This window comes from Dermochelys coriacea, chromosome 7 (assembly GCF_009764565.3).
Source record: "Dermochelys coriacea isolate rDerCor1 chromosome 7, rDerCor1.pri.v4, whole genome shotgun sequence".
NCBI lineage: Eukaryota > Metazoa > Chordata > Testudines > Dermochelyidae > Dermochelys > Dermochelys coriacea.
In genome coordinates this window covers 21,653,217-21,677,043 of record NC_050074.1, presented here as the reverse complement: position 1 = coordinate 21,677,043, position 23,827 = coordinate 21,653,217, and the positions used below count along the sequence as shown (strand labels likewise).

Sequence of the window (23,827 nt, the reverse complement as noted above, 5' to 3'; positions counted from 1 at the left end):
AGCTCTGAAGGTAGCACCACCACCAGCTGCAGCGCAGAAGTAAGGGTAGCGGTACTGCAACCCCTCCTATAATAACCTTGCAAACCCCACAACTCCTTTTTGGGTTAGGACCCCTACAATTACAATGCTGTGAAATTTCAGATTTAAATAGCTGAAATCATTACATGTATGATTTTAAAAATCCTATGACCGTGAATTTGGTTAGGGCCCTAGACAAAAGTAAAACTCAACCCCACATTGCTTCAGCCAACCCGCAGTGAGAAGACCACATGCGTAATTAGCCCATTTAGTATTCTCTGCTACAGCTACTGAGATATTTTTCCTTCTCAAAACAACTTGATATTTAGATCCTGTACCTAGTCCTACACAGCACTGAAATATTGTGTAAAGAACTGGAACTCCATGTCTGAATCCTCTCAGACTTTGGAGAACTTCATTCCTGATTCAACTTCCCAACTTGGTCAAGCTCTGTAAGATGGATATGAACCCCTTTCAACTTCGGGGAAGTCAGTATTTGATTTTCACAGCTCAGAGCTATCTCTGTTTGTAGTATCTTTTGTTTCCGCAAGGGTATTTTGCCACTATTCAATCACTTTCTGGAGTAATGTTTACAACAGAATATCCAAATTGTATGTGATTTAGAAATTTAATGTAGAAAGCAAACTTTTTAGAGGTATTTAGTCTACACAGCCCACTTAACAACAAGATCATTACTGAGACATAGACCTAGGGAGTATTGTTTAGTAAAGAAAAGTGAAGTGCTGATGCTTATCTTGTCAAAAGAAAAAGACAGAAACAGAACAACAACACTGAAACCTTCTTTAAGAAAGATGTAGATAAGTGGTTCTCAGACCTGCCGGGAGCCCCCACTTCTGTTGTATCCCTATCTGATGAGACAATCTGAAGAACTAGCTTGCTAAGAGATTTTCTTTCAAGTATTAGTTGCTGTGGAAACAGCATAAAGAGAAGATCAAATGGATGCCAAAACCAGACAGGTCTCTATGAGAACTCCTGATACGTAAATGATTGATAGCAACCCAAATTCGAAAGGTTAACAAAACAGATTTTCATGGCAGCTAAGGTAGGGCTTGTCTATACAGCGACTTAGTGAGAGGCAAGCGAAGGTGTAAATCTAGCTCTAGCCTGCCAGCACTAAGGCTATGTCCGCGCTACAGAGTTTTGTTGACAAAAGTAATCCCTCTTTAATTAACGCGTGTTAATTAAATGGCTGTTGCATGTCCACACTATTCTCCTTCTATCAGCAGAGTGCAGCCACGCTGGCAGCTCTTGTATCGACACAGAGAGCAGTGCACTGTGGGTAGCTGTGCCATTGCGCAACTAGCCTCAGGGTGTTTTGGGAAAGGTTTGCAATGCCTTACGGGGTAGGTACAGTGTCACATCATGCAGGTTTCTCATGTTGACCTGGCTTCTGCAGTGGTGTAGTGGTACAAAAACAGTGGATAAACTAACTGTACTAATCTCCATATTCCCCAAATGAGAAGTAGGTAAAATCATTTTATACCAGCATTTATCCCCAACTACACTACTGTGGTTTGATATACTGCTGTTTGAAACAGTATGTGGTAGTAAGGTCCACGTGGCCAGTTAGTGTATGGCAGGCAAAAGTGCCATAGATTTACACCCCAGCTTGACGTGCACTCTCTGTATAGAGTAGCCCCTAATTTCACCTTCTCCGGGGGACCTGGACCTTGTTTACAATTCTCATGATGTCCTGTGAACTGACAGTCCTGTGGTTTCATCAGAACTGAGCGCATGCACTTTTCATAAAGTAAACATTGATAGCTTAATAAAATAAGTTTCACATTCACATTTATATTGCCTTCTCGTCATAAAGGGCTGGGCTGAGCCTAGGGCTCTCTCAAAACGTTGAGTAACATCCACATGATTGGCAAAATGGAGTTTCTTCTGGGTCTAACCTGATTTCTGCACATAAATGGCCTGCTGCCTATGTAAATGCCACTCTCACACACTTTGATTATTAGAAGTCTTCCATTTTTCTTACTGAATCACATCTGTATTATACATGAGATACAAAGGTACATTTTATCTCATCTGTTTTTTTAATTGGCTCTAAAATTGGTTGACCCTACCCATGCTGTAGTTGAAATCGTGCAAGCAAAAACACATTTAAACAGTTTATTGCTTACTAAGGTACTAATAGTTTCCCTCACTGGTTTGTACCAGGATTCTTTTTCTGAGAACTATGTTCTTTAGTCCTATTCAAAGCCATGACATAGACTTTGTAGATGGGTAGGGCCTTTCAGCATTCCACTTACACCTGTGTTGTGGGACCTGTTTAGAACCCTGTTTTCCCCTATCCTGGTACAGCATAGTTATATTTTTAGTGTAGATGAGACTTAACTCTGTCCCTGAACTGAGCCTGGACATCTCCAAGAGCATCATTATATTGACATGTCCAAGGCTTTAGCATGTAACTGCTCCCCTAGACTGACTGTCATTGTGGTATTGGTGGTCCAGTAGTCTGTGGATCTACTGTTGTTATTTATTTGTATAACACCAAACAGCATGCTAAATCCTTTGTAGACATATAAGAAGGAAAAGGCCTTGCCTCAAAATGCTTATCTATGAAAGCAACGTAGAAATGAAAGGCCGGGACATTGAAATAGGATATAAGAAAAAGCAGTGAGGTTGTATTGTGCACTCTGTTGGCCCACCCACACCCATCACACTGCCTGGAATCATAATTTTAACAGTGCATTCTGGGAAGGCTGGGTAGCTCTTCCATACTGTTTCAGCTGCAGGTGCCAGGGGCAAAGGATTGTCTATTTTGAAGGTGTTATGAATAATACTATGCAAATCGAAGGCTGTGGGAGTAGAGTTGGCAACGGCCTCTGCGTGTAATGAGATTAATTCTATTCAGTCTTCTTTTTATATTATTTATTTTATAAATATAATTTAGAGAATTTTATGATGGTGAAAGGTACAAGATCGACAGCCCTGTAATGACTGTTTTGATATCCTCCTGTAGAAGGAAGTTAGAGTTATGTTAGGACGATTGATAAACCTGGTTACACTGATGTAATTAAACAGTGCTCTTCACATAGCAGCAATACCATATTATAACTTGGCTACAGGTCGACAATTATGCTACAGCTCTGCTCATGAGTGAGGTCAAAACACTTTGCCTGCTCATTTTAGGAATCATGAATGATATTCTGGCCCAGTTGAAGTAATGGGAGTTTTGCCATCGACTTTGATGGGATCAGGATCTCACTCTTTGTGTTAACCCCATCTGATAGTATGGAGTCAACCATGTTATAACCTTGTTAAAATCTCAATAAAAGTCTGTAATGTAGGTGGGCTTAATAGCACAAATTTGCTAACATGGTTCTTGGATTGAGAAAAAACTCCATAATCACAATGGTCAGGAAAATTACTAGAGCTGTACTAACAACATCCATATCTAAACAAGGTTGCATCTAGCATGGGAATATTGGCAGAACTCCCAACCCAAGGAGCAGGTCTGTACAGTGGAAATAACTTTGATTTTAAAAATTGAATTCTACGAATTGAGTTTAGCCTTGTACATTAATGCAATCTTAGCAAATGTTGTGTTTCCCTGTACACTACCAGTATAGAGAGCATTAACTCCTCATGATGACATGGTTATAAGTGAAATCTGAAACTCCATTGCAAAGCTAGGAAAAACTACTTATCCAATGACATGTGAAGTGACCATCAATACAATCAAGGGAGAGGAATTCAAAGTCAGGTATTCAGAATGTCCAAATTATATTTCTCTGTCTCTAAAGGGAAAATGAAGAACCAGATATCAGTCATGATTCTGAAAATGATCACAAGGGCCCTGTGGTAGCAGTGGATGCCTGCAAGACCCTCTCTCTCTTTCTAAGATGTGGGTAGGTGAAGCACTGAACATCATCTCCTTATTTATACAGTAATCAAATGGGTTTTGTGCAGGATGGAAGCTCAAGTACATCCATATGAAACGTATAAAACCTATCATTTGGCTGATAACGTGTTTCATACTCCTACAGCTGGTGCAATAGGTTTTCCACGCAATAAACTCAAGCTTGGTAACATCACTTTGGTATTGGTATCACTGTAAAATTATGCATTATTAGAATCCTTCCAAGAATGATGCTGGGAATACTACTTATGGACATAATGGACCAAATTCATCCCTATTTTCAATTTAGCAAATACCTAGGAAATATCAGTGTAAGTAGAACTGCAGGAGGATAGGAACAATGTGGGGGTGAGATTTCAGAGATAATCAAACCAGTCCAGGGAAGCATCTGAATAACCACATATACATTTCATCATGGTAGCTGTGTTAGTCTGTATCAGCAAAAACAACAAGGAGTACTTGTGGCACCTTAGAGACTAACAAATTTATTTGGCCCACGAAAGCTTATGCCCAAATAAATTTGTTAATCTCTGAGGTGCCACAAGTACTTCCCGTTGTTTTCACATATACTTTGTCAATGGAAATTTCATTTGCAAGCTAAGCTATTGTTTAAAGGAAATAAAATATAAAGAAATTGCACCAGTATTGGTGGGTTTCAGTTCAGTTCCTATTGGCCAACATAAAACCTTCCTTCACAATTAGCAATTAATTGGAATCTTTGTTGGCAATTTTAGCAGAGACATCAAAGGCTGACAATGAATGCAGAGACTGAACACTCCTCTTTCTCTTAGAGGCAAATGCTTCAGAACAGGAATGAGGTTTACTAGATGGTGCATAGTTGGAGGAGTTTGCACGGCAGCTGCCTGTGACACAGCAAGTGTATGATTATACAGATGCCTCCTGTCTTCAGGACATTCAGTCATCTGGAATACATTTTTCCTATTAAAAAAATCTGTTGGAATTAAACCCATTCTCAGAAATGGAGGAAGGGCTTATTAGTTTATTACATTGTTTTTGACGTTGTAGGTGCTATATTAAGTAAATTCTTTCACTGCATCAAAGTCCCTGTGATAAAATGCTGCTCCTTCCTGAACTCTAAATGTCTTTGCTTTTGTAGTGTTAATTTGGTTATTATTGGTTAAAGAAATCTACTTTTTTGTGACTGGAATAAAATTACTAGGTAACCCAGAATAATCCTCTCCTTATGGGTTCTCACTGATCCTACAGAGTAAAATTCTTCCCTGGGCAGAAATCCACATGTAACCTTTGCACCACTTATGTCCCGCTTAAACCCTACTTCATGATTTAGTGGGATTAAGTGGTGCATCCAACTCATGTTGGCCCTTTGTACAAGGGAAAATTTCACCCACAAAGAATTACTAAAATCAGCATTAAGACTATTTCACAAGATAATTCTGATTCCTTTATTTTCCAGTGCGGACTACATGGTGAAACTCTGGCATATTCACAAGAATTTGCTGGCCAACATTTTTCTTGATAACACTCTCAGCTCTGCTTGTTTCCTGAATAGTTCTGGAGATATTTTAGTGGCTTTCAGATATGATCTTTACATCTTGCCTCACAGTAAGGCACTGGGTATCTCAGCGACAGATATAGATGTCTCTGGAATCTCAGCAACAGGTATGACATCAGATAGTCTTACGTGGATACATTTACTCTCTTTAGGAATCAGATTTTTTTAACCATTTGTTATGATTTTCAGTGTCTGCACAATATATTGCACCATATTAGCTGTGAACAGTGCTTTAACAAAAGGGATAGTCATAAATTGATGGTACTTTGGGTCACAGTTAGATTTAAGTCTAACTTTGGTCACTTTACTGGGTGTTGCTTTCCTACATAAGCCCTTATTTCACAGTGACATATAGTATCTACAAGTCAGAGTTGAATGCTTGACTTCTTTTAGAAGAAAATTATAAAGGGCTTATTCTTCTAAAAGTCAAACAATCTTGGGTCATTTAGACCCAAATTTGACTTTTGTAACAAAAAATAGTTTTACAAATCTTAATATTATTTGAAATGTTTTCATGATTTTTTTCCACATTTAAAAGAAAACGTTTTTTTTTACTTTAAACTTTTTCTTACAACATTTGCTGTCCAAATATAACAGCATTGTTCTAGTTGTGCATAGGATCCGGAAATGAATCCAGATACAATTCAGTCTATGTTTACTATTTGAGCTGAATGAACTCAAAGGATGAGTGAATGCAAAACACACCTAGCATCAATAGTAAAAAGTACATCAAATTTGTAATTTTTTTCATTTTTAAGTAATCTAAGTGTACTAACACAGATAAGGATATTATATATATAACTTTTTGTCTTGGCAATGGCCCTTTTAAATATATTTATACAAATACCACTCTTGTGATATTGTGATATCTTCACCAGAGTCCTTCATTTATGAAAACCAAGCTTTAAATTACCAAAAGGAAGGAAAAACTGATGTCTCCAAAGTCACTGACGTGGACTCTTATCTGGTGTGTTCTAATTGCTTGAACCCATACTGCTATCAAATATACAAGGGAAAACAATTCTGAATGAGCCATAGCCGTCATAGACACAACATAAACCAGCTCCACTGAAGAACGTCTGATACCAACAGCTAAGTCTGCCACCGTGTGCTAGATACACTGAAGAACAATAATTCCTGCCCTAGTTCCAGGATTAAGGCAGATTCTTCTCTGACCTTCTGTAATAGGAAGTGGTGGTGGAAAAAATATTATGTAAAACCCAGAGCTGGGATATGTATTTCCTAATAAGAAAATCTGTTCAGTTAGCAGATTGATTGTCGCAGTTTATTTCACTATAAGCATTACCTCTAAAAGTAGAGATGGTTGCATACTCCAGAAAAGTGAACTATTCCTATTACATGGGAAAGAAAATGTGTTAGACTGGATGAATGAGTTGGCACTTGACTGTGATCTCTCTCCATTTGTGGGAGTTTGTATTTCTGAACATAACTCCCTCTATATGTACCAGATTTATTATAAGTCACTAACATGTTCAACTATCCACATTTATAACTATTTGTACTTTCAGCTAACCTGCAAGTACTCCAAACTGACATGTTCTCTACCTATTAAATATAGAATACAAAATTTCAATATTAAATGAAATTTTTGCCAACATTTTTCAATTTTTCAAGTTCTACCACTATGGAATTGATTTTTAAAAAAATCCAATTATGAAATGTTTATCATTTTTTCATTAAAGTTTGGAATTTTAAGGAAAAACAAAAGTGAAATGTTCATGAAAACTTTTGGGGAAAAAAGTGTGTTGGTTTTTTGACCAGCTCTAATACAGATTTATATACTTATCACATATTCTTTATGTATCTGCTAAGATTTTATTCTAAAAACTGTGGAGAAAAATTCTTATAGGTACATTTTCACAGCACTATATACTGGTGACGAGGACCTTACACATTGTAAATTTAAAAACTCCATCCAAAAAAATTCTGGATCATAGTGGTATGGAAGATAAAATAGCCACATTTCCTACAATTTAACCAGGTAGCAAGCATTGAGTTTTTCGTCTACATTCTTAGTTAATATGTCATAGTTGGTGCCTCTTCCTAATACAAATGATATAGAGTACTCCTGGGTACTCCAAAAAATTTAAAAAATTAAAAATTCTGCACATAATATTTTCAATTCTAATTTGATTTTATTTATCAAAATAAAACAATATAATCACACCAGTTTCAATTTTTTTGGTCATTTATTTCAAAATACTTGTCAACGAGTATGTCCGTAACAATACAGACAACAAAAAAGATTCAGGAATTTTTTTTTTGACAAATAGATTTCTTACTAGGCATATTAATACAAAACTCTGAGTAATAATTAATTTAAACTACAATACAGGACCATATTTCCCACACCCCTCAGAAGCAGAGCAAAGGCTTGGGGTAGTCAGGGGTAACGGAGGAGCTGAGGGAGAGGGAAGTAAATTGCTAGGAAGGAGCCTGGGTGTGAACTTGGAGGGTTGTTGGATATGGGTGGGAAAAGTATGGAACAGGTTTTTGTGGGGGGTGTGGAAGGATTATTAGGTAGCTTTCCCCATGCAGACCCTGGCTGACCCCAGACTCTCCCATTCAGTCAGGCAAATTTGCCCCGTCCCCATGTGTCCCTTCACCTCCATGTGTCCTTTACCCCCTGTCCACATGTCCGTCCATCCTTCCATCCCCATGTGGCCCTGCATCCCCGTCCCCGTCCCCATGTGTGTCTGTGCCCCCACCTGCCACACCCTGTCCTTATGTAGCTCTGCACCCCCTCCCCCATCACCATGTGGCCCTGAATCTCCCTCCCGCTTGTGGCCCTGTGCCTCCACTCCCATTCAGCCCCTGCCCCAGTCTGTCCTCCCCCACTAGCCCTTGTGAGCCCCTGTCTGATGCCCCCCCCAGTCCCCACACTGTCTGTCTCCCCATAGCCTCTGTATCATGACCAGATCCACTGCAAAGAAGGCAGCTCTTTCTCTTCCTTCCCTGGTGGGGAGCTGCTGCTGTTCTTGTGCCACAGTGCCCTCTTGTGGGAAAATGGTGGAACCGCAACAATATTTCAGCAGAAGCTTTTTCTGTGGAAAAAAAAAAGTGGTGCTCATTAATTATGCGCATGTGCAGTAGCTCAGAATTCCCTCAGGAGTTATAGAGACACAAACAGCACTTTCCTGAGAGTATGTAGGTCTGTGCACCACTTGAGCTTTGCTTAAACTTATGAGTGGCATATAGGTCTTGTGCCAATGGGGAGGGTAAATTTCACCCACTGAAACTAAATGTTTCTTCCAATGAGACTTTGCATCTATGGACCATATACAGTGTTTTTATGTGACACAGCTGATGACTTGATGACTAGAAACCCATGCGTATGAGTGGCACCAAAAAGAATGCCTCACCAAGCTGTGTGTATGTGTGTAAGGGAAACATTTTCCTCACAGATTTATGATTACTGAGCATCAACCTTTTCCCATTTCTCTAGGTGCCTTACATGGGATTTAATTTCACCAGTGACTTGACAACAAAATTGCTGGTTTCACCAATGGGCGAAGAAAAGGTTAGACTCAGTTGAATACTTAGGTTTCTTTGAAATCTGAAAATGGTGTTGAAGTAAAGACGTGATGAGACATTTTGATCCCCTTAGGAAATGTAAGTATCTCTAAGAGCTTGTACACAGTACCACTTATGTCAGTATATCTTATGTCGCTCAGGGGTGTGAATAAGCTATCTCTACAAGCGAGGTAAGTTACACTAACCTAAGTGCCAGTGTGGACAGCTCTATGTCTCCCACCGACATAGCTACTGCTTCTTGCGGAGGTGGTTTTATTATGCCGACGGGAGAGCTCTCTCCTGTCAGCATAGAGCAGGGGTTCTCAAACTGAGGGTCGGGATCCCTCAAGGGGTCACGAGGTTACTACATGGTGGGTCACAAGCTGTCAGCCTCCACCCCAAGCCCCGCTTTGCCTCCAGCATTTATAATAGTGTTAAATATATTAAAAATACAGACCATTCTTATAAAGAGCATCTACATCAGATGTGCTACAGCAATGTCACTGTAGTGCTTCTAGTGTAGACTAGCCCTAAAAACAGAGCATCTGTAATCCCAAAAGGGACACAATCAACCTAGGTAGGACTCAAAATATAAAGGAGGGTGTTCTACTGAGTTGGTTGGGAAATTCATTAATGCAATGTGAACCTGCAAGTATTGTGTTAATTTAACATTTTATTACCTGTTCATCAAAGAAACATTGCTATATGCGTATACTCCTCTGTCATCCCCCATCTGTCCTGGAAGTTGCCACTGGCCCCTTCCCGGATTTATTGTTCTCCCAGTATCTCAGCGACTTCATTGAAGATATTTGACTTCCTGTTTCAGCCTGGACCTCTCAGCATAGATGAGCAAGAGAAGGCAGAAAGTAAGGGATTCTTTATACAGTTCTACCTTCTTTTACTTCTGTTTATTCAAGAACTAAAGTAAATCTGGTAGCGTCCTAAACCTTGAACCAGATCCTCGGCTGGTGTAAATTGATGTAACTCTGTTGACTTCAGTGGAGCTAAACTGATTTATACCAGCTGAAGGTCTGACCCTATAGGCCAGATTTTCACTATTCCCTGCACACCAGGTGTCTGCTGTACACCCAAAACTTCACTTGAAGTCAAAGGGAGCTGCAGATGCTCATCACCTCTGAAAATGGTCCAGGGTGGAAATAAAACCCCACTCTCTTCACCTTCTGAACATCTGCCTGTTAGATCTACAGTAAATTTTTTAAAAGCACATAAGTGACTTAGTTCCTAAGTCCCATTTTCAACTTTGATTTAGGCACTTAAGAGCCCAAGTCCCATTGACTTTCACATACCCACAAATGGTAGTTCATGGAGGAGTGGGCTTTCTGGTTGCCCTCTCCTCCTGTAAAAACACCAGAATGGAGGGGAGTGGGCAGCAACTCATCTCTTAAATAGGAATGTAGATGTTTGGAGAAGGTTAGCTAGCTCAAAGCCTCCTCTCTCCTTCCAGCCCCCCCGCCCCTTCCCAAATAGCTGCCACTGAGCTGGGTGTGGAGAGTTAAGCCCATTAAGAGGAGGAAGTTTGTGTGTGGACCAGGGAGGGAATGTGTGGGAGCATCAGAGGCTCTCAGGTGCATTTATTAAGCATCCTGTCTTTTGAAATATTGATTCTCAAACATCCTGAGATCCCTTCTCACTCTAATAAGGACTGTTTTCCAGCCTGTCAGAAAGCTTCCCTATAACATTCTCTTAACGTGTATAGGGTGTAGTAGCAAATGGTATAACTAAAGCAGTCATTACTCTTTTCTCACGGTCTTTGAAAGAATGATCCTGACTGATTATATGAAATATTTGCCTGGCCCCAGACCTGCAGAGGCTGTGGATTTGGAAATACCTGAGTCTGGAATCTCCCCATGTTCTTCTCCACTCAGTGTATGTTCAGAGGCCCAGCCTGAGGAAGAGGTTTGTATGAAACCATTTCACACTTCTGTACAGAGTCCAGCAGTATGTCATGTCTGACTTCCTTCAACACAACACCACCTTTATCAAGGTGACAGGTTTCAGAGTAACAGCCATGTTAGTCTGTATCTGCAAAAAGAAAAGGAGGACTTGTGGCACCTTAGAGACTAACAAATTTATTTGAGCATAAGCTTTCGTGAGCTACAGCTCACTTATGCTCAAATAAATTTGTTAGTCTCTAAGGTGCCACAAGTCCTCCTTTTCTTTTATCAAGGTGGAAAGCAGAAATGCTGATGACTCAAGTGTATATTGGCAACATCATTTTGAGGTCCCTTTTCAAGTGCATTGATTAAACTCGGGCCTTCTAACACACAGCTAGTGTACTTAGAGTTCACAATAATTCATCATAATTCTGTTTTGTTATGGGGACACCTGCTGGAAGAACTCCAAGCACAAGTAAATTCTATGCCTGGGACTTTAGCGTGACATGCATCTCATCAAGAATGCCTGTCACTGCCTTGTGCATTTCTATCCCAGAAAGTAATTTTGGAATGTTTCTATTTTAATCCCTGGGATTACATCTCAAATACAGGGTAGAGTTTAATAATATAAATGTTTTTTAGGGTTTTTTTCTTCACAGCACTGGAATGAAACCACAAATACTAGCCCTTTTCACTGAATAAAAGTCAGTGCAGTTGATACTGTTCAAAATTTGAACAAAAATTAGAACACATTTTGAAAGAGAAAATAGTTAAGGACATAGAGGTGAATGGTAATTGGTATAAAATACAACATGGTTTTACAAAAGGTAGATCATGCCAGACAAATCTGATCTCCTTCTTTGGGAAGATAAATGAATTTTTAGACAAAGGAAATGAAGTAGATAGATCTAATGTACCTGGATTTCAGTAAGGCATTTGATACAGTTCCACATGGGAAATTATTCGTTAAATTGGAGAAGATGGGGATTGATATGAGAATTGAATGGTGGATAAGAAACTGATTAAAGGGGAGACTACAGCGGGCCATACTGAAAGGTGAACTGTCAGGCTGGAGGGAGGTTATGAGTGTAGTTCCTCAGGGATCGGTCTTGGGACCAATCTTATTGCATTTCTGACCTTGGCACAAAAAGTAGAAGTGTGCTAATAAAATTTGCAGATGACAGAAAGTTGGGAGGGATTGCCAATACGGAGGAGGACTGGAATATCACACAAGAAGATCTGGATGATCTTGTAAACTGGAGTAATAGAAATGGGATGAAATTTAATAGTGCAAAGTACAAGGTCATGCATTTAGGGACTAACAAAAAGAATTTTTGCTATAAACTGAGGACTTATCAGTTGGAAGTGACAGAGGAGGAGAAAGACCTAGGTGTATTGGTTGATCGCAGGATGACTATGAGCTGTCAATGTGATGCGGCCATGAAAAAGGCTAATGTAGAGCTAGGATGCATCAGGTGAGGTATTTCCAGCAGAGACAGGGAAGTGTTTGTACCATTATAAAAGGCACTGGTGAGATCTCATCTGGAATACTGTGTGTAGTTTAGATCTCCCATGTTTAAGAAAGATTCAGACTGCAACAGGTGCAGAAAAGGGCTATTAGGATGATCCGAGAAATGGAAAACCTATCTTTTGAGAGGAGACTAAGAGAGCTTGGCTTGTTTAGCCTAAACAAAAGAAGGCTATGGGGAGATATGATTGCTCTTTATAAATACATCAGAGGCATAAACACCAGGGAGGGAGGGGAGTTACTTAAGTTAAGCACCAATGTGGACACAAGAACAAATGGCTGTAAACTGGCTATCAACAAGTTTAGGCTCAAACTTAGGCAAAAGTTTCTAACCATCAGAGGAATGAAGTTCTGGAACAGCCTTCCCAGGGGAGCAGTAGGAGCAAGAAACCTAACTGGCTTTAAGACTGATCTTGTTAAGTTTATGGAGGGGATTGTATGATGGGACTGCCTATGTTGGCATGTGGCCCATTGGCGATTGCCAGTAGCAAAAATCCCCAATGGCTGCAGACAGGACGGTATATGGGGAGGGCTCTGAGTTACTCCAGAGAATTCTTTCCCAGATGTCTGGCTGGTGGATCTTGTCCATATGCTCAGGGTCTAACTGATTGCTATATTTGGGGTCAAGAAGGAATTTTCCCCCGGATCAGACTGGCAATGACCCTGGGGGCGGGGGTTGGTTGCCTTCCTCTTCAGCATGGGGCACGGGTCACTGGCAGGTTTAAACTAATGTAAATGATGAATAATCTGTAACTAGAAGTATTTAAACCATGATTTGAGGATGTCAGTAACTCAGCCGGAGGTTCGGGGTCTATTACAGGAGTGGGTGGGTGATGTTCTGTAGACTGCAATGTGCAGGAGGTCAGACTAGATCATCACAATGGTCCCTTCTGACCTTAAAGGCCATGAGTCTATGATACAGCTGTGGGTTTTACAAGCAGCATCACAGAGACTTATGGAAAGGCAGCCAAAGGCTGTTTTAATGGAATATTGTTCTAATTGCCTGGATTTAGGGCAAATATTTTTATTTCATCTCCATATAACAGATCTCAGTTTGCTTATTGGGCTTTCCTTATGCATAGGAACTCCTGACAGTGAGATCCACAGTGGTAGAGACCACAGAATACTGAAGGCAAGATCCACAATGTGGTTCTGAAAGGAGGATTTTGCCCTTAATCAGTACTGACTGGATTTGCCATGTTGCAAGCTGATAGTTTCAAAAATAAGGGATGAGAGGGTTTTTTTTTAACTGGGTATTTTCCTCTCCCTAACAACCAACACTTGACTGCTTTATTTTCGTTCAGGTTGCTGAAGCTGAGAGTGAATCCCCTGATAAGAATTGCTACAGCAAATCCCAAGCACTGAACAGCAGCAAATCAGTGAAGAAACAGACAAGGAGAGAAAAATCTTATAACAGAGGGAGATTTCTGTTTGGACAAAACTCAGACTTTACAGATGAAGAGAAAAACAGGTATTAAAAGTCTTCTTTTATTGTTGGCTTTTATTGTATATCATAGTTCTACAGATATTCTCCCCAGGCATGAGCCTACGTTTATCAGTGGCAAAACTTACATTGACGTTCATAGTGCAGGATCAGGGTCTTGAGCTCTATTCTTGGGTCTGCCACTGACTTCCTGATAACCATGGCCAAGTCATTTAAACTGTCTGTGCCTCAACTTTTCTGTCTGTAAAATGGATACATAATGCTTACATGAAGTGTTATGAGGATTAATTCATTCATGTTGGTAGTGTTTTAAGATCTGATGGAAGATGCTACAAAAGGGAAAATTATTATTATACTAACATGTAATTACTTGATTAGAGATGGAGCATGAGCATTGTTCAAATTCTCCTTGCTTTACTCATGCAAGACCTGACTTCAGTGGGAGTACATACATGAGTAAGTAGCAGGATTTGCCCCATATTCGAAAAATGCCTTCTAGATCTGTTATTCACTCAGCAGTGTTGTTGAAGCCTTGTTGGTGTCAGGATATGAGAGAGATAGGTGGGTGAGGTAATATCTTTTTTACTAGACCAACTTCTGTTGGTGAGAGAAACTTTCGAGCTTACATAGAGCGCTTCTTCAGCACTCAGTGCACAGTTCAGCTCTGCTGTCTCTTTCCTGATCCACACACTCATGCCCATGCAGACAGTCCTCACAGAAACAAGTCACATTACAGGTTCTTGTTGTCCCTGTTCTGAAGGTTCTGAAAAAAGGAAGAAAAAAGCTTCAATGAGTGACAGATTTCCATCTGGCAAAGAAAAGGTATTCTCCATCACCATAAATGCTACAGTTGGTATTAGTGGGGCATTCACAATGACGCATGTCATAAACAGTGATTACTATTTCTGAAGGGTTTTTATTAAGTTCGTACAACAATCCTAAAATTGGTAGCTAAGATACATTAATGATAAGTGCCATAGAAAAGTCTAGGAGGAAATTAATAATTCTGTACTCAGAATAGGGTGTGAATAGTGTGCAGTAAATAAATCCTAGTGCCACACTTTAAGCAGTAAGGACTCAGAGAACATAAAATATTAAATAACTGCTCATCTTCATGAGCACCATGAATTCTGTGCACTGAATGAGGCAGGGGCCTTGTGGAAAAAAATGGCATAGTATATGATCATGCAATTTAAAGACTGTATTATAATGCAAATGTACAAGGAAGCCAGATTGGGTCATACAGACTACCTTAATTTTGGTATATTCTAACTTTGAGTGCTTGCCTTTGCAACCTTAATGATCTCTTAACATAGTTGGTTGTGAGTAACAGACCACAGATGGGCTCAACTCACAAAATTCCAAATTCAGATTTGGATTTTGAGTGTCCCCAAAACTGAGGGGTTCAGATCTCAGGTTCTGATTGGGCCCATCTCTCATAAAAACCCATAGCAATTTAATATGATTTTAAAAATATGTTCCTTGCTACTAAACAGGGTGTTCCCTACTTGTGGAGTTTGCTCTTATATAGTATGTTCTTAAACTTGCCTTATTTTAATTATGATTTAGAAGCTTGTGCCCAGGAAATTATCCAGTTCAGAAGGTGCCGGTCTGAGAAAGACACATACACCAAAACATAAAAGATTTTCCTCAGAGATGCAGGTACCTGTTGTTGCAAACATAGGTGCTTTCCTGAAAATGTTACCAGTTTACCTCAACTGCTGTTGGATGGCAGGATGGCAGAGCTCAGTGATCCATTTAGATTCCAGTTTCACAGTGGAAGTTTTTTATTCATTCAGAAAACTCATTAATATTAATAATACACAGAAGCCTCCTTTAAATCGGTGATTCTATAAGACGATAACTCAGAAGAGAATCAAGTTTTGCTTCTGAAGGACCTAAATACAAATCTTAAGTCAGATTTATTAAACAAATGATTAATGTTTTCATGTGAATCAGGCTATCTCGCAGATTTTTCCAGAATTGCCCATGCCAATAGAATTGGGGGGGGGAAAGAAATTCTGTAGCTAGTATTAACAAACTTGGCAGATTAACAGTGCAGGGTCCCAGTATTCAAGATGGAGTATTACATGCTTGAACCTGTGGTCTCCACAGATCTCACCTCCTCTGTACTAACTTTCAGACAGCTACAATCTGCCCCATTTAATACACATAGGTTATTGTGCTGAGGCTCTTGTGGCCTGTGCCGGATAAAGTTTGGCCAGCCTACTGCATTGTATCTCCCCGCTTGTTTATTAAAAAAAGAAAAATGTTGATTTATTTTTTTTAAAATCAGAACGCCATGATGGCTAGAGACCCCAAGACTGTCTCCCAGGCCCATTCGGCTGTTCCTATAGGTGAGGTCAGATATTCCAATTCTATTATAAGTTTGCACTTGAAATGGTAGACATTAACATTCTTTTTTTCACAATGTGATCCCAATAAACATTTTGCAATAATGAATCAAATAACTCATGATAAACCTTATAGGAACTAAAATTCTTTTATAATTAAATAAACAGTATAAATTGTTGAATGTCATCATAGCTGATAAGACTGCAGGCCCAGAAATCTGGAGCCTTATACATCATACAGTGATGTAATTTGGATGTTTGAACATACAGTGACTTATTTGCACACTTTCTCTTTTGCCCCGCTACCAAGTATCTACCCTCCCCCTGCTTTTCTTTGGCTCCCCAGGGTTTCCTCACTAACCTTTCCCCCTCCTTGATTTTCCTCATCTCCCCCACAGTGTACTGCCTGATAATAGCAGACATGCCTAAAGCATGGTCCTCAGCTGCCCACAGTCATAGAAATATGGCTAGAGTGAATGCCTATTTAGCTCCACTCTATATATCATATTGCCTAGCCACATATCTATAGTTTTGGATGAGCCGGAAAATATGCTGTAGGCACGATCTCTATAGTTAGACTCTTAGGAGGACTCCTTGGAGTCTCCCTTATTAAGTGTTTATCTACACATGAAAATTAATCTGGAATAAAATAGGGTGTGGATTAACTATTCTTGATTTACTACATTTGTGGATGCTCTTATTGCAGATTAAGAGTGCCTTATTCTGAATTGGTTGAATTCATTTATGAATAAGGCACTCTTAGTCCATTTTGGAATCTAATCTCATTCAGAAGAAAACACTTTTATTTCAGAATAAGAGTGTCCGCACAGGGAGTTAACCTGGAATTCTTATTACAGAATAACTCCCCATATGATGCAGTGATGTAGCCAGAGCACCTTCTCCACATAGCTCCCCTGCTCTCCCAGTGACAGCAAGAGATCGGAGCAAGTGCCAATATCAGCAGTTTCCTGACAAATCTAGATGATTTTAACAGCTCTCTATCCCAAGTCATTGCCATAATGGAAGCAGGTCTGTTCAGTGTTACAGTCAGACCCTATAGTGCTAACAGCTAAAGAAGGGTCTCTATGAGCTCAGGCGGTAGGGGCCTGTGCTTTTGGAGCAGGAAAATCTGTATTCTGTTATCTCCATTGTTGCTGGGATGTTCTGAATGACCACAGTGGAGTCTAGTGACAGCCATGAAGTGGACATGTGGCAACTGTGAAATTCTAAGGGCCTCAAATTTGTTGAAATATGATGTATTCTTTCTAAATTTCTCTTGGTTTACAACCTGTTGTCTCCAATGTGATTGTCTGGTGCATAAATGGGGCAGAATTTAACTACCAGTGTTTAGTAAAATTGCCACTCTGTTTTTGAACCAGGAATGGTCTGTTCCATTGACTAAGAATATTAGTGTTTTAGAAGTTTCTAACAAATGCCTTTGCCCTCCCAAGAGGTGTATTAATTCTTCAGACAAATATTTGTTGAAACATTGTTGCCATGCAATGTCCTTCACTGACCTGAAGGTGGAGCACAGGCCCTGCTTGTTTTTAAACTTTGTTCTAAAGCCAAACCTTTCTATATTACTGACTCCAGAGGCTCACTGATGTTGAACACTGACCATGAGGCCCATTAGATTCAGTGGGGATAAAGCGGGGGCAGACTGGAGATTACATTTACAAATATTTATATTACAGAAAAATTCAGTTATTTGGCAATAGCCTATTGTACATTCAGAAATGAAGCTTGGAGCAGGGGATCCTTCACTCTTTGTGCTCTTGTGAGCACCCCATTGGCTAATGCTCATGAATGAATTGATTGTACCTTATCTTTCAAAGAACCAGGCCATTGTATTCCACAAGCGTTTGAATTAGAGGGGAAATAAAAGGTTAAAGGGGAATATAATTGAACAAAGGCAAAGCATCCCATTCAACTCTGTTTGCCTTTATTACTGAAATTGGGGTGGGGGAAAGTAGTCAGGTCATGAAATTCAAACCTCGCGGCTGAAAAGTCCCCATCATAAAATACCTTATTTTTCTATATTACCAGTAAGAGCCTGGCAGCAGCAAACAAGAAAACTGGGTTTGATGTGGGGCAAAATTCAGAGCTTATTAACAGTGTAAATTCAGAGTAACTCCATGGATTTGAGCTTAATAGAGTTACTCTGGCTTTACTCAGCTATAGCTGAGATCAGAGTCTGGTGTCAGTCTCTTCTCAGGGTGTGCTGCAAAAGTAGCAGACTAATCTTCCAGAGCGGATGCAGAAAGCATAATGGTGCTCAGCAACTGCTGGTCCAGCTGGAGTTAGCTTAATGGAGCTGCAATGAAAGCTCTGATTCTGCTAGGCTTATATACTGACAGTTATGATATTATAGAAAAAAATAAGATATTTATGAAGGAGACCTGTGTCTCTATGTCCCGAATGGATTTGGTGCTTCCTAAAGTTAGTTTTCTGGCTTCAAAGTAGATGGTATACATTTCTATTGATCTGTTATCTAGAAGTATGGGATAATGGTGGCATTCAGATTTTCAGAAAGTTCCATGACAGCATAGAAATTTATTTTCATAGAATCACAGGACTGGAAGGGACCTCGAGAGGTCATCTAGTCCAGTCCCCTGCACTCATGGCAGGACTAAGTATTATCTAGACCATCCCTGACAGATTTTTGTCTAACCTGCTCTTAAAAATCTCCAATGATGGAGATTCCACAACCTCTCTAAGCAATTTATTCCAGTGCTTAACCACAATGACAGTTAGGAAGTTTTTCCTAATGTCCAACCTAAACTTCCCTTGCTGCAATTTAAGCCCATTGCTTCTTGCCCTGTCCTCAGAGGTTAAGAAGAACAATTTTTCTCCCTCCTCCTTGTAACAACCTTTTATGTATTTGAAAACTGTTATCATGTCCCTTCTCAGTCTTCTCTTTTCCAGACTAAACAAACCCAATTTTTTCCATCTTCTTTCATAGGTCATGTTTTCTAGACCTTTAATCATTTTTGTTGCTTTTCTCTGGACTTTCTCCAATTTGTCCACATCTTTCCTGAAATGTGGCACCCAGAACTGGACACAATACTCCAGTTGAGGCCTAATCAGCATGGGGTAGAGTGGAAGAATTACTTCTCGTATTTTGCTTACAACACTCCTACTAATACATCCCAGAATAATGTTCGCTTTTTTTTGCATTAATGGTATCAAAATTCAGCACAAATGCTATTGGAACTAACAGCCTTTATCCACCCTAAATAACTAGTTATTATTTTACAGTTTATAAAACGCACCTCTTGGTGTGTGCACAAAGGTATCAAATCACATACATCAGGATCTAAAATGACATAAGGAAGCCAGTCCTAGTCCAACGAGGAAAACAAACTCCAGAGTCAAAAGCCTGTTACTAAGAACCCCGTTGCACCAGCTCCCAGACCTTTTAATCTATAGTTTGCTAGCTGATGCGCCCCTGCTGATCTCAACCATTGGGATAAAACATGGTGAAAAAGACAGTGGCTAAGGTGACAGTAGCTAAGGTAGCCAGGATCCAAATTGCATAGTGCTTTGTAGATCGGAGATATTGTGCAAAGGCATTTCCTTTTGTATTTTTAAACATGGGATGTGAAATACTTAGTCTTATTCTGATAATTTACACCTCCATGTTGGCTCTGACTATGTTATGGACTGTCTACTTTTCAGAGTTAGGGTACTACTCTGTTCCTTTGTATTGCTGACATTCTAGAAAGCAGCACAAATATCTCCCCAAAATTAGCACTTTGAGAAGAGAAATAACATCTTGGCATCAGTCACTGATAATATAATGCCAATTCTGACATTTCTGCCAACGATGTAAAAGCAGGTCAATTCCCCCATGTTTGACAGCCTAGCCTTTAGGTACAGTAATTAAAGTACTCATCAGGTAAGGTCCTTCATTCTCCAGCCTACTTTTAATTATAATTGCTGTCATCCTCGTTTCTTTTGTGAAAGCTGCAAATCCACTCAGGGTTCTGGCAAGCTGATCTCTGACAATATCAAATGTTCTAAGAACTCTTAATTGAAGGCAGCTCATGAAAGCACCCCAGGGAACACTTTATTCTCTGTGTTTAAAAGGACATGAAAGTACAATAGCTCTCTTTATACTGGTATAAAGCAGCCGATTGATCTTGTCAGTTTAATAAATAATACAATTGCTTCCATCAGACACTGCTAATAGACTCCTGCCTGGACTAATGTTGTATTGAGTTGTTCAAGTGCTTACATGTTGTCTACTTGTGTCTTCCCTGGGTTAATCCCCTTTTATCTCCTGAAGGTAGAGCTTCCAGTAATAGCCTCCAAAGGGCATGAGGTCCCCCACTCTTCATCCCCCACCCCATTTTCGTGTGTAGTGTTGCAAGCAGCAAACTACTTATTTTTCTGGATAGGTCAGTTGGCTAGCTCACATCTCATGTTTGGAGAGATTCAAATGCACTTGTACATGTAAAATCACTGACATTTTGTATTAGAGGGGGATCAGAGTAGAGGTGGTCCCAAGATGAAAAATTTGGATCAGGATTTTCAAGCACACCAAAGTTCACAGGTGTTTTATTCCAGATGTTTATTTCAGTCCATTATAAAAATATGGACCAACTGCAAAATTAATCTCTATGTTTGGATTTCAATCCTAAATTCAGGGTTTTTTGGGCACATTCCTATTTTTGTGTTAACATGAGCAAAAATGCCATTTGTTTTATATGGAGAGTAACACACTCAGTGCTTTATGTTTCTTAAAAGTCAGGCCAGTGTCTGCACTATTGTGAGTGATATGCTGGGGAACATGAGACAGGGCACAAATGCAAAGGCAGAAGAAACGTGCAAGTAACATTAATAGCTGGAGATTATAAAATCTTTTGTTGTGTTGGCTCTTGCTTATTTTTCTATTTTTTTTTTTCCTCTCTGTGCCAGGAGAAAAAATGATTCCTACTCCTCCACCTGAGGTATGTGATAAACAAGGGGGGGCGGGGAAGACACATTTATCATTGGGAATATGTTCCAAGGGCTTTCATGACCAGAATTTCATGCTTTGAAAATATGGCTTGTGGTATTGCTGTTACGCATGTTCAGATTTTTTAAGAATCCCGGAGTGTTTCCTGACTCCCTGAAGATTGTGTTTCTCCAATTTAAAACTCATTTCCCTTAGACACGGATCCATGCAATGCCACCCTTGTCCCTGCTGACACAGATTGGACAGATTCCCTTTGGGGTCCAGCAGAGCTCCAGCTTCACTGGTTATAGGGGTTGCTGTTGAGGTGGTATGAATTGGCTTGGCACCTATTTGCAGGATCATTCCAATTGTAGTGGATGTTTACTGGTCCTGGAGTCAGTAATTCATTTGATTAATAGCACTCTTGCTGTTTATCTGTAATAATCTATCTGGGCATGTTTACTGGAAACATGCAAGAACAGGGGAGCCAATATCAATCAAAAAGAAATGACTCAACCTCAACATTAGCTGTTAAAAATAAAAATGTTCTTATGTGGGAGTGATGGATTCTAACCTACCACTGAAGAGAACAGTGTTCAGTTATCTGCTGTGCTTCAAACTACCTGTGTAATCCTCAGCAAGTTACTTAGTATGTCTGTGTTTCAAATCCAGCAGCTGTAACTTGTTAGCAAGAGGACCTCTTCTGGTTTCAACTGTTGCAGCAATGCTTGCAGAGAGGCTTTTCTGCAGCCCTTCCACGTTGTAATTGAAAGTTGAACTGAAATGCTTTTCATTTTAAATATCAAAATGATTTGAAATCCAAAATCCTGGGCTGGAGGCATGTGTGGGCTTCGAAATGATAAATACATTCATTTAAAAAAACAAAATGCTCATGTTGAAAACTGCCAGCTCTGAGTTCAGGATTCTGCATGTGCAGAGCTAGAACTGATAACGTTACCAAAACCTAAATGAGCGTCAGAAAGGCAGCTCGTTGCTCTGCATTGAGTGCTATTGATCCCTTCGCGATTCCTATGTGAAAGACACAGAACTCTGATCTCAGGGCTAGTTAAGTCATTCAGTTCATTTTCAGAACCAGGCTGCTGTGAAGCTTTGCTTTTTTTTTTTTTTTTAAATGTTCATAAAGGTAGGGATTATTTCTGTTCTCTGCAGCCTGTGAGCAATTGCTGCTTCTGTCACTAAATGGACTGGTTTCTTCCTGCGCCCAATGTGCGGAGACTGTTAATGATATCTGCAATAAACACCTGAGTACGAGGCATACTCTGCACGTTTTGCATCTGGATGACGTGTCGGAGAACTACGCCCTTCTTGGTATTCTGTTGCCTTTAAACACCATGGGCTGAATGTAGGAGCTTGGGAACGGGACACAGAGCCTTTCCCTTTTAGATCACCAGATTGCTGGCTGAGGCACATGAGCCAGGGGTATTGTACGGGAAGTTTGTCCTGCTGCTTCTTCTGTTGTACTTACCCTTTGCAGAGCTGATAAGGTTCACAGTGTTGTCAAACTGGCATCATTTGTGAGCTCATGCTCATGTGGATATTCCCGACTGGATTTAAAGAAGTGATTATTTCTTTTCATTAGCAATTGAGGTCATTTGGTTAAAATGGCTGCCAAAACATAGTGGCATAGAGCAGAAGAATTAGGAAGCTGGGATTTGTAGCCATGTGTTCCAGTTGCTAGTTCCCCATTCATGCAATAACACAGCATTATAAACATGGGTGTGTCATGTGTGCTAAAGAGCATATTGCCACAGAGACCAGGAAGCTCAAGTGATCTTAGCAACAATGTGGTTAAAGGATACAGCAAACTTTTTCTCTTGGGCCCTGGTTGCATCTCAGCTGTGCTCTACTACTAAGGCTAGCAAGGGAAAGGATCTGGCATTGCAGATGGGAGCATACCAGGTATTTCAAGCAGGAAAAATTGTAGCTCTGTGTGTTAACCGCACCTGATGAACTGCCTGCGGTTAATCAAAGCACCATGTTGTGGGTTTTCACTGACTAGAAGGCTGTGTATAGAGAAAGGGGAGTTATTCTTTAATTTGTTTATGATTTGTATGGTGCAAACAGTGCACTCGCTGCTTTACAGAAGGGTTTGAAGACCAGGTCCCTTCCATGAAGATCTCATAATCTAGGTGGGCACTATACAGACAAATGACAGGGGGATGGGCTGCAGCCAAGGCAAAGTGAGTGAACAGTGACTTGTTAGCACCAGTCATTTTGCCCATGGGTCTTTTTGCATGTTGTGGATCTTTGTTTGGGGGAGGGAAGTTACTTAAGAAGATAAAGATTTTTAGTTCTCTAGCTTGGTGTCAATTCAGGGGAGAGGCTCCCTTTAGGCCCAATCTTGCTAAGTACTGAGCATCTCCTGGGAAGTGCTGAGCACTCACACCTCCCAGAGAAGTCAATGGGCATTGAGGACGCTCAGCCCTATGCAGGAATGGACCCTTTTACTCCAATCTCTTTAGCTAGAAATCATGTTGTTTTATCTAATGCTTGTCTCTGTCTGTTTCAGGCTCTGGCACCAGCTGAGAAAAGGTATGCATAATGGGATGATTAAATTATGTGTTTCCAAATAATCAAAGACAGGCTGTTTCTGCTAGGCAAGAATGTGGTTTCTTTTATAAGACCTCTAGCCAGATTCAGGATTTCTTTGGGATTTTTAATTTCTTAG

General features: G+C 40.0%; 1 protein-coding gene across 1 annotated transcript; it reads left to right on the top strand.

Annotated features, from left to right (window-relative positions):
* Positions 1-3,799: 3,799 nt before the first annotated feature.
* LOC122461178 lies at positions 3,800-16,203 on the top strand. The gene is made up of 10 exons (XM_043519689.1): positions 3,800-3,899; positions 5,346-5,551; positions 6,323-6,411; positions 8,911-8,985; positions 9,712-9,843; positions 10,746-10,895; positions 13,706-13,872; positions 14,606-14,667; positions 15,415-15,507; positions 16,142-16,203. Exons 2-8 carry the CDS (start codon positions 5,356-5,358, stop codon positions 14,610-14,612), a joined length of 816 nt encoding a protein of 271 aa, XP_043375624.1. The 5' UTR covers positions 3,800-3,899; positions 5,346-5,355; the 3' UTR covers positions 14,613-14,667; positions 15,415-15,507; positions 16,142-16,203.
* The last annotated feature ends 7,624 nt before the right edge of the window (positions 16,204-23,827 follow it).

What these genes read in the sequence shown, in the direction of transcription:
- LOC122461178 (XM_043519689.1), top strand. Translation starts at nt 5,356, where the DNA reads ATGGTGAAACTCTGGCATATTCACAAGAATTTGCTGGCCAACATTTTT. An exon ending in CTGACGTGGACTCTTATCTG is followed by an intron (nt 6,412 to 8,910) that starts GTGTGTTCTAAT and finishes CCATTTCTCTAG; the next exon opens with GTGCCTTACATGGGATTTAA. An exon ending in AGGCCCAGCCTGAGGAAGAG is followed by an intron (nt 10,896 to 13,705) that starts GTTTGTATGAAA and finishes ATTTTCGTTCAG; the next exon opens with GTTGCTGAAGCTGAGAGTGA.